The 11,228-nt window shown below is 38.3% G+C and overlaps 1 protein-coding gene across 7 annotated transcripts; it reads right to left on the reverse strand.

The window, feature by feature from the left end:
• Positions 1 to 228: 228 nt before the first annotated feature.
• Positions 229 to 9,380, reverse strand: LOC104593751 (uncharacterized). Of its 7 annotated transcripts, none has more exons than XM_010253734.3 (5): positions 8,808 to 9,293; positions 8,156 to 8,235; positions 7,473 to 7,568; positions 6,803 to 6,924; positions 229 to 3,042 (listed from the first exon to the last, which is right to left on the reverse strand). In XM_010253734.3, exons 4-5 carry the CDS (start codon positions 6,915 to 6,917, stop codon positions 719 to 721), a joined length of 2,439 nt encoding a protein of 812 aa, XP_010252036.1. In that variant the 5' UTR covers positions 6,918 to 6,924; positions 7,473 to 7,568; positions 8,156 to 8,235; positions 8,808 to 9,293; the 3' UTR covers positions 229 to 718. The 7 variants fall into 7 exon arrangements, 5 of the variants coding, with proteins under 5 accessions (XP_010252036.1, XP_019052690.1, XP_088744531.1 ...); XM_019197145.2 differs by lacking the exon at positions 8,808 to 9,293 and adding an exon at positions 8,655 to 8,718; XM_088888405.1 differs by lacking the exon at positions 8,156 to 8,235 and having other exon boundaries at positions 7,449 to 7,568; positions 8,808 to 9,301.
• Positions 9,381 to 11,228: the final 1,848 nt, after the last annotated feature.

Below are 11,228 nucleotides of genomic sequence, written 5' to 3' on the forward strand. Positions count from 1 at the left end.
AAACCTTTGTTTGTTTGGTCTCTTAATACAGTAAATTCGGGGGAAAAAATTTGCTCCTTCCAGTGAAGGAAAGGCTCCTGCAGGTGGATTACCAAGTGAAGTTCACTAAAATTGGGTTTGTAGACAAGCAGGTTGAGTATGGGTTTTCTAAGAGTTATTGGTTCCACCTTATCTGTAGCTTTGCTGCAACATCGTTGCTTGAAAAACATCAAATACAACCAAAACTTCTTTGATACACAAATAAAGCTTATTTATAGATGCCACTTTACTGTTAAACTACAAACAAAGCAAAGTAATGGTAAATGTTGTCTGAATATCTACACATGCATGGAAATGAAGTTCAGTTTCAAAGAAAAGGAGTAGAATCTTCTCAAGCTTGCAAAAGAAATGGAAGAAAATAAAGAAAAACAAGAACAAAGGATACTGTCTCCCCTCTATAGAACCTCAGACAAATTAACGAGAGAAGCAATAGAGAAATGCATGCTCTGATCCATTGAAAGGGCCTGCTTGATCAGGACTTCATAAACTGAGTGAATACCTCTTTCATTCACAACTAACCATCTTTAACAGATTTTGAAGGCATGCCTTAATTTTCATGGTCCATTTTCCAGATCCTGCAATTGATGAATGTATCATATAATTCTCAGAAAATCCCTCTTTCCTAGTTCCTGTACAGTTTTGAGACATTGCAACCTCTGTCTGGTTAGGACTGAAGACATCAATCTTCTGATACAGCAGAAGTCCTGTAAATCATCTCACTTGGTGAAGAATATCCCATAAGCTGATGAAGTGGTGAAACTGTTGACACCACTTCTGCTTCTAAGGCTAGTTTCTCCATTTTAGCTACATTAGAGGATTGAGTTGAATAAGTAGATGCCCCTGAATTTTTATTCTTGGAGCCTTTCAAGTTTAACATCTTTCTCTCTTCCATTGGCTCTGGACAACTACTTGAAGGATCCATCTTAACACTTCTATTACCTTGAAGGACAGGAAATAGAGGTGGCATGAAGGCAGGCTCACCTTCAGTTGAAAAACTTTTACAGATAGAGAGTCCATACTCTTCAGAATAGGATACTGGATCTGCTGGTGGATATTCATGAGAATGAGATGCAGATGTAAAGTTCCTCCTAGAGGTAGAATCACGATTACTACCTACTTCATTTGTTGAAGGCACAGTCTGGCTAGATGTGCAAGGAATGATAGGACCTCTCTTATAAAGTGAAAATTTAAGTATCTTTGCACATGCACCACACTGTAACTGATGGTATCTCTTTCTCAAGAGGAGAAAATCTGCAGGTATCTGAAGCAGTTTCCAGCAACTGTGGCAGACTATAAATGGGGCTCCACCTGCAATGGGCCGGCAATGCCGCTTTACAGAACGAGGTCTCTCCCTGTAATATGGTTTCTGCACCTCATGGTCCATGTGATTCTGCTCGCAGGACAGTGTGTTAAAACTGTGTAAATGGAAATTGGAGTCCATATGCTGTTGTTGGCTAGAAGAAGTGGAACCATAAGGGCTGCAGCACCTGATACCATGATGGCCTCCCCATGGTCCTTTGTTATAACACATGCTGGAGGGAGGCAACTCTGTCAGACATTGTCGGTCTTCTGGGAAGCAACGTGAACAGGAACAGTCAACATGGTATTGACGATGAGTAGCCATTCCTGAGAAAGGAATTTGCGGGAATGCATAATTTTTATGTCCTCTATTTGTTGGCTTATATGGACCAGGAAGGTTCTGAGGATATTTTGCATCATTGAACTGCAGACTTTCTGCATCGGGTTTTTCATAATAATAAAGCAAGGGTTGGTGGTTTTCCTGCTTGCTGCATCTGGCCATAACTCTTCCCCTTAACTTTTCTCTCGGGTTGTACGATCTATTGAGCTGATCTATTAGTTCATTGACCTTTCTTAGGAGTTCTATTTGATCAAGATACTCAAGTTTGCCAGATGAATACAAACTTGAGCTACGTACAAATGCTTCATGCCCATAATTTGAGGAACTGCCATTTCCATAAAAAACAGGTGATCTCCTTCTGTAGGAGTCCCTAGAGAGAAAGTCATCTTCTTTCTCTGATCTACAGTTTTGCAGTGCATGGAAGCCTTCAGATTCCTGAGGATTTAGATCATCCTGAGCTCCAATACCATGTCTGACAGGTTCTTGTAATTCATCTTTATCCCAATTAAAATTGCCCATGACATCAAGTCCATGCATCTCATTTGAGGAGGACTTCTCTTGATGTTGCACATCTGAATTGTTCCTCATTTTTTGATACAGAAAGACATCCTCCCTTGTAGGCCTGCCTTTGGTACTGAACAATTCCAAGCAACTTTTAGTTCCAAACAAATTGCTTTCAGGTAAGTGTGGAGATCGGTCAGGGCACTGGTCATCCCAGACATCATAAGAAGAAACACTACCATCATAAGCATGGGAACTTCTGGTTGGAGATTTTGAAATATCTCTAAGTGTACCACTGAACTCCTCAGAAATCACACCATAGTCAAAGGGTTCTGTAGTTTCCACTGTATCTCTTGAGCGCATATGGTCAAATGCATGAATAGAAATATTCGGAGAGTGTTCCAACTGTCCATTTAAAGGTGAGGAATCAGTCTTCGAAGGATTGCTGTCATCTAATGCCTCTTGAACTGACAAGGTCAAGCTTCTTTCTCCTGTAGGAGGCTGCTGACTGTCAGAATATTGGCTTTCAAAACTAGAGGGTCTTCCATAGTTTCCACCGACTTTCACAATATCTCTAGTTTCTGGCGATGTCTCTTCCCACTCAGAATAATCCAGGTTATCTAAAGAGGTAAATCCATTTGGAAAGTTTCTACTTCCAGATGACATCTCATTGCAATCAATATGTTCAATTTGTTCTTTCCCATTATTCATACTTGGGGAACATTCTTCTGCACGAGGATCTTGTTTTTGACTCAAGCTTGTTGATTCTTTATTTTCATGATCATCCTGATGTTTATTCTTCTGCACAAGATTCTGTTCCAGTGCTTCTGAGGTTACACCTCTCCCATCTTTGCGCTTTTTTGCTGTGTAAAAGAGAATATGTTAAATTAAATAATAAACAAAAGGATTTCAGAATAATATAAATGATATATAATATATGTAGATCAAGAAAGAAGCAAGAAATTAAATTATGCTCTTGTGAAGACTATGATGTGATTCATCAATATAATAAGATTTTAGGCCAATTAGTTTGGTGACTAGTATTTATAAAATCCTGGCCAAGGTCTTGTCTTTAAGGATTAAAGAAATCCTCCCCTCCATTATTAGTCAGGTTACACCTCTCCTCAGATAGTTTTTGAGGAGGTTGAGGCGATTGCAGGCTGTCTTGAGTGCTCCATTTCCTCCTGACCTTTGTCTTACTTAGGACTTCCGTTAGGAGCAAACCCTAGGGAGAGTAGGTTCTAGACCCTAGTCTTGGAGAAGTTAGAAAAGAGACTAGCTGTTTGGAAGAAAAATTATATCTCTTTGGGTGGGAGGATCACTTTCATAAAAGCTACCCTCATGAATCTACCTACCTATTATCTCTCTGTCTTTAGGATACCGTCTAGGGAAGCAAAGAAGTTGGAAAAATTGATGAGAGATTTTCTATGGGAACCGGGAGAAGGTAAAAAAGACCATTTAATTAAGTGGGGGGTTGTGGGTAGAAGCAAAGAGGAGGGAGGATTAGAGCTTAGGAATGTGCTTAAAAAGAACTCAGCTTTGTTAGGGAAGTGGTTGTGGAGATGGCCTTTGGAGAGGGATAGACTCTGGCATGAAGTAGTGAAGAGTATTCATGGATGTTCCGAGAGTGGTTGGGATGCTGGTGCATCAAGGAGGGCTAACCTAGCCACACCTTGGAAAGCAATTCACAAGTTCTTCCACAGATCCTTAGCTGTGTCAGGTATGATGCTTGTTCAGGTAATTCTATTCGGTTTTGGGAGGACATTTGGGTTGGGGATCTCCCTTTAAAAATGAGGTGATCTCAAAATTCCTTCCGTCAAATTTATCCTTACCAACTTTGTCTTGGGATTTTGGTTTCCATAGAGGATTAAGGAATGAGGAAATTGAGTGTTTGTCTACTCTTCTATGTCTCCTTGATAAGGTTTGGTTGGATCCCTCGAAACCTGATAAAAGGATTTGGGCCATTCACCCCAAAGGGTCTTTTTCTTGTGGTTCTTTTTTCAAGTTCCTCTGCTAATCTCCCTCTCATTAGAGTTTCCCTTTCAAAGAAGTCTGGTGTAGGCCGGTCCCCCCCAAGGTTATGGCTTTGTGTTGGGAAGTCTGGCATGGTAAAGTAAACACGATGGACAACCTACAAAAGAGAAGACCCATCCTTTGTATTTCACCAAACTGGTGCATTCTTTGCAGATCCCATGGTGAGGATTGTAATCATCTATTTTTATCTTGTAGTGTCACTGTAGAGCTCTAGGCTTGGCTTCTATCTTTGTTTGGGTCTAGTTGGGATATGCCAACAGAAGTAAGCACAACCTTTAACCCTTCTTTCTTCTCTTGGCCCCATAAAAGAGGAAGGAAAATGTGGAGATGCTCACGTGCAGCATTGTTATGGACAGTATGGGAAGAAAGGAATGCCAGAATCTTCCAAGAAAAAGGAAGAAGCAGTCAAACTTTAAAGGACTGCATTTTGTCCAAGTCTTTACATTGGTTAAAGACTCTAGAATTATTTAACCATTTTACTTTTGCTGATTGTTGGAAGGATTGGAAGTTTGTAGCAAGCTGTTCCTCCTACAAGGGAAGGGCAGTAACTAGCTTGCTCCCCCCTCCTCTTGGTTCTTTGAAGCTGAATTTTGATGGGAGTAGCCAGGGTAACCCAGGTCCCTCTGGGATGGGAGGTGTACTGAGGAATGAGGCTGGAGAGGTTGTCTTAATCTACTCTGGCCCTTTAGGAGTTGGGAACTCTATCCAGGTAGAACTTCTAGCTGCAATACAAGGAAACTTCTTGCAAAAGAAGTGGGCGTGGAGCAGCTTCTGATTGAAGGAGACTCTAAGACAGTGGTGGACTGGTTAAATAATTCAGAGGATGTCACTTGGGATTACAAAAATGAGTTAAAGAAATTCAAATGGCTGACAAGAAATATGTCTATAACAGTACAATGGGTTGGGAGATCAGCTAATGCTTTTGCTGATATCTTGGCAAAACAAGGGATAAATAGGGAAACATTGTTCTGGGCACAATTGTAACTATTGTTTTAATTTCAACATTCATGTTTTCTCTGTTGTAGTTTGTGTATTTGCTGTTTGGAGAGGCTGCTCCTCGCGCCTCTAAGGGGATCTTCTTGTATCTATTCATTATTTTAATGGAATTGATGTTATTTATCAAAATATATATATATATAGTAAGTCATAGTGGCACCAGAGTAAGAATTTTTCTGGCTTCTAGCAAGGGTGCCTCCCATGCCAAGAGTGTCACATCAACTATCTTATCAATAAGGTATATCAAGATGAAACTAATATACTTGGTATGAATTAAATTGGTTAAACTGGATTGCAGTAACCGAGTTCTACCCAGTCTTCTGGTCATCAGAGTCCAGAGAAAAGTGTGTCAAAAGTATAGCAGCAAGCTTTTACATATTGGAGATTTAGAAACACACAAACCCTTCTCTATGAAATGTAAGAGAATGGTAGGTCAGTCCATATCCTTCTACACCTGTTAGACCATGTGGTTGGATGCCCTTGATGGACATCAAGATCCATCATGATGGTGAGATGCAAGCAAATAAATTAAACCTAAAACCATAGGAACATGAACCACAGTCAACATTTAAAACATGCTCCACATGTAGCATATTTCAAATGCATTTCATATATATTAAGTGGCATGTATTTTGGACAAAATACATGTTGTATGTGCACTGCTGATCTGATGGTTCAATGGATAATTAACAATCAAGCTGATAATAACAAGTTAAGAAGCAAGGTTCCTTGGTTGCAGTATGCAACTGAATAAGGAAATAATGGGTCAATGGTAGGCAATGACTATGGATTGTCCATCCAATTCAGGAGGTATACTGACCATATTTTGAGATGGATGAGCCAAGGAAAAATAGATAGGACTCAATGCGTCTCCAATGTGAACATTGCGAAGTACAAGTGTACAACTATTATAAGAGATAAAACATGGATCTGTACTCAAAAATTTGTTTTGATCAATAACAAATTCATTAATTCAACATAAGAACAATTACAAAGAGGAAGACAAACTCTCGTATCTTCCAATTACAACATGATCCCCCAAGAAAAGAAAAGAAAAAGAAAAAGAGATAAACAATAAAATTACATTTGAGCCCAAAACATTGATTCCCTCTCCACCCCTTGTTTAGCTAATCCATCAGCAAAAGAATTAGCTGATCTTTTAACCCAACTAATCTTAACTTCCATCTCTTGCACCAGCCACTTAAATTTCCTCCTCAATTGCTGTATTCCATAGGCCACTTCCACTTCATATTTTCTTATCTATCAGTTATAATCTCTTTCACTGTCAATTGTGTAGAACACTGTAAGTATGTCACTATCCTAGATAATATCTCACTTCAGATCTCCTACCCACAAAATCTTCTCACATCCATACTCATAAGATTCTACCACTGTTTATTGGGAACATCTCCCCATGAATGACAAGGGAGATATTCTAAATGCATGGCTGTTGTGTCCAGTGGGTAGGGATGTAGGAAGAGTGTGTGGGTATGAGATCCGAGATCGTATTCTCATAATACCTAAGGTTACTGTATCAGTAGGTTGTAGTTGCTTGGGCTTACCAAAGAGGTGCTTTATGCTAAAGAATAATACCTTGCAGAACAGTACCACATCCAGCACATTGATACACAGGAGCCAACTCAGGAAGAAGTCCCCAGCATTTGGGACATCTAACCAGTCGAACTTTTGTAGTGGCTCTATTGGTCATGTTCAATCTGTTAGCAAACACCATAAAAGCATATCAGAAAACCTATAAAATGATCCTCCTTATCACAAAACTTGTGCCATTTTCTAGAATAAACAAAATTGTGAATTCTCCATTTTAAATTTATAAACTACATTAGGCATCATCTCTATTTGATACCTTACAAAGTAGCCCATTTCAGTGTTGTCAGACTTGGACAAGACTGGACAGTCAGACCATCAGAACTGGGAACTGGCAGCAAACATGTTTTTACAGGTTGCCTGGTCTTAGGGTTGACTTGATCAAATTTATCCCAATGCATGTCTTAATAGAGGTTGTAATCTCTAATATTTGTTGTTTTAGGTCGAACTGGATTGTTGAACTGCTCAACCCATGGCCAAGTGGCCAAAATGGTTCTATGTTCAGTTCAAGTCTGACAACATCATATGTTATCATCTCTAAATTATATGAGATATCATCATTATCAAGTATTATAGGAAGCAATTTACCTACTTAAACTGTTAAAAGAAGTGAACATCAAAATATGATTATTACATGGAGGCTTTGTAGTGATCATACCAGGGACAGAAATCCAGAGAAGATATCCAAACGATCTTATCTAACTACAGGTGAATTTGAAATCATGATGACATTTGAGCTCCATAATAATCTTCCCTGAATCACCACCAAAAAACATTTTTGATGAATGAAGCATCAAAATGTTAAACGTACAAGAAAGTGAAACTGACAGAGGAGAGGGAATTTGTGGGAGCTAGATGCGTGATAAAAATAAAAGAAAAGGAAAATATTTGGAAAAACAGAAAAAAGAAACAGTGAATGTAATACAATAAGAATTATCAGTTTAAGCATTTTGGTTAAGTTTAAACATCAAAAAATCCAGCATAAGCTAGAAAGGATTCTAGTGGCAAAACAGTCTATGATACACTATAGATGAACTGCAACTCAACCAAATTAGGAATGTTATGTTAAGCTGCAAACCTGTGTCTGCACAAGCAGACAAGACCTTAGAAAAAGGAATTTAAATCACTTGGAATAGATGATCTTCCGGTAGAAGAAAGAATGCAGATAACTAATTGAAAAACGTACTATTTAAAACCTTAAGAATCCAATGAACAGATGAATCAAATTACACAAAAGCTGCATCGAACAACGATGTGGCTACACACAAGATAGTTTTACAGGAAAATATGTTTAAGAATCTACATAAGATTCGAAGAAATATATAGAACAAAGGAACTCACCAACTACATAGAACAGAATGGGACTTGAAAGTCAAGAAGATGTGAACCAAGTACATTTGCAAGAAGTAGCTCTGAAGATTCTGGCACATGTGTACAAATTCAAGCAAGGAATAAATATGCATTACTACCCGAAATTCACCATGAAAATGAGAATTTTCCAAGGAAGCAGGCAAGTTTTTGAAATGGGTCTCTCAAAAGAAAGCATTATAAAACAACAGTGAAGAGTAATAGAGTATTGAAATGGGTCTCTCAAGAGAAAAGTCATGAAATTGGCATCTCACAGCAAACCTAGAAATGAAGGGAAAAAAAAAAAAAAAAAGAAACAAACTCAAGAATTGAAGTGCAAAGAGGATTTAAGAAGAAAATTATAAATTTCGAGCCAGATCGGAGTAACTCAACCGTAAAGAGACGTTATTTCAAAGACCCAGATAGCCTAGCAGATTAAACGATCTCCCGAATCAAATTAAAGAGACAATTAACTCGTTCTCGGCATGCATACCTCAGATTGGAAGACTCAGAGCACATAAGCAAGAGAAAGAAAACAAAGGAAACCATTCAAAGCAATTGTGATTGAAGAAAGAGGAAAGGCAATGTTTCCAAGTTCAATTACAAAATGAACAAAAAAAAAATGGTCTTGGGTGAAACAACGAACCTTTAAGGAAAGAAGACGTAGAAATGGAAGACCATAAAACAAATAGCACAGAGATTCTTTTCTTCCTCGCAAAGCTCACGGTCTTCTCTTTTGTTTAACTGTCTTCTCTTTCTCACTCTCAGTCTTTCTTTTGTATATTTGAAATCTTGTCGATGACCAACTGAATGGAATGATATATGGTGGTTATTGCCTGGTCACTCATCTTCTGTGTCCTCTCTCTCTCTCTCTCTCTCTCTCTCTCCGTGTAGCTGCTGAGGTGTGGACATCAGAGCATCAGACACGGGAAAGCGAAAGAGAGAGAATGGAGGGAAGAGGGAAAGCGTTGAATTTAGGGCCGGAAAATAATACGAAGGTGGTGAATCTGGCGATCCGAAATTGATGATGTATCAACAAATCCTACTTGTTTCTGCAGACTAACACGAATGACCTCTGGTGGCTTAGCTACACTGGACCAATCATGACACACCACGTCATCCCGACTTGTAGAACGAGGTGTACGAAGCTGACGTGGTATATCATGATTGGCCCACCATTACGAGTAGAACAGTAGAGGATTCAAACATCAAATTTGTTTGTAAAAGAAAGAGAGGCAGAGAGAGAGAGACTGTGAAAAAGAAAAGTCAAAGTCAAATGGATCATCCATGTCACTCTTTGTATTGCTTCAAGGCAAACGGCAAACGCCCAAACCCCTTTTGAGGCTTTGAAGATTTGAAATTAAATGGATGTCGCTCACCTCCCTGTTTTGCATTAGGTCAACTTAACTCTGCTTACAAGTTACAAACGTGAAATGCCATGTGGAATTGTCCAGGTGGCAATCATGTGGCCCCGCTTATATAACTCTCTCTATTATTAACATCTCTTCCAGTCTTAAAAATTGCCTTGTTAAGTAAGATGTGGGTGGGGAGTGGGGATGGAATGAAAATGATGGAAAAGGGGGGGCCCGTGTCGCCACCACCCAACTCCCCTCGACCGACGACACCTATGAGTTATCCCCCAGGCTTTAAATATGAGGGGTGAAGTGGTGGTGATGGTGGTGGCTACTCCGGTAGTCCTCTTCTCTAATAAATTAAATATAAATAGTCGTCCCCACTCCCCAAACCTGCCGACCAGTGGACCAGACCGTAGAAGGTTCCGACGTGGAAGTTGGGACTTGGAAGTATTTCTTTTTCAGTTCAAACCTGAAGCGACGCCGTTGTTCCATTCTATCTCCCGTCCTTTCCATATAAAGCCAAACGGATCCAAAATGTATGTTATTCCTCGGATTCGAATCAACTTTAGATCATATTGAATAATGAACTGTATAAATATATTAAACTAAAAATGATCAAAATATGGTAGTTTTCGAACTGCTGTTGATTGGATGGTCGTACCGTTCAACCTGGAAACCGCCTAGGTAATTAGTTCTGTTTTATTCCATATTCAGTCCTTGCTCAAAAATCGTTGAATTGATCAATGACCCGTTAATGTGGGTGGTTGAATTATCGATCCATTCAATGATTTTTGGTCTTTTTTTATTTTAATTAATTTTAATTTTTTTTTGTTCCGGACAATCGAACCATCAATCTAGAAACCAGTGGCCAGAATGGTTCCGGATCTGTCATTTTTTAAAACATTGCAAAATATTATATATTAGGGTTCGATCAAAATTTTATATTTTAGGTTAGATCATGATACAGAAAATACGTTATAGTTGAAAATCTTATACCCAATTAACAGGTATTATAAAAGTAATAACCAATCAGGTTGTATTTATCAAAATTTATGGGAGGGTTTTGATTGGTCAACACACTTTTGGTATCATATATTTCCAATATTATAAATTTTCCCCAAATATTAAAAGTGAAATGAATTAAATATAACTTAGATATTGTATTTCATGAACAAAATGAACTGAAAATTACATATATGAAACATATACCTATGACAATCTGATAAAAACACAATATTTTAACCCCTCATAGATCATTTATCCCTTTTAAATAAATCACTTATAAAAAAAATGTTTTTATTTTAGGAGGTGTTCTCTCATGTGTTATCTTGACAAGCTATAAAAACCCCACTCATATAGTTCAAAGTATCACAACGCTCAGTGTGTTAGCAGGTTTGTTCCAGCATTGATGCACAATCAAATCCCGCAACTAGCATTTGGGGAAAAAGGGGTCAGGGGGGAGTTATTAATAGTGCATAGCACCAAATGAAAAGAGAAAGCTTGTGTATTGGGCTATTTCAGTAAAAATATATGTAAATTAAATAACAAAAAGGTATAATGGGTATTTGGAAATTGATGCTTTGGTTTAACGTTATCCGTTAGATTAGTGACATTAGGAAGGTTTTTGTTGAGTTCTTTGAAAGTTTAGGGGAGGTTTTTGTTAAAGTGAAATTAAAGAAAAGGTTTTTATAATTATCAGAAATATCAGGGGA

The sequence above is a fragment of the Nelumbo nucifera genome, chromosome 5 (genome assembly GCF_055504915.1).
Source record: "Nelumbo nucifera cultivar China Antique chromosome 5, China Antique-T2T, whole genome shotgun sequence".
NCBI classification, from domain to species: domain Eukaryota; kingdom Viridiplantae; phylum Streptophyta; class Magnoliopsida; order Proteales; family Nelumbonaceae; genus Nelumbo; species Nelumbo nucifera.

Coding starts and splice junctions, on each gene's coding strand:
- LOC104593751 (XM_088888406.1), bottom strand. CDS start 6,917: ATGACCAATAGAGCCACTACAAAAGTTCGACTGGTTAGATGTCCCAAA. Junction 3,043..6,802: donor ATGTGGTACTGTTCTGCAAG/GTATTATTCTTT, acceptor TCTTTTACACAG/CAAAAAAGCGCAAAGATGGG.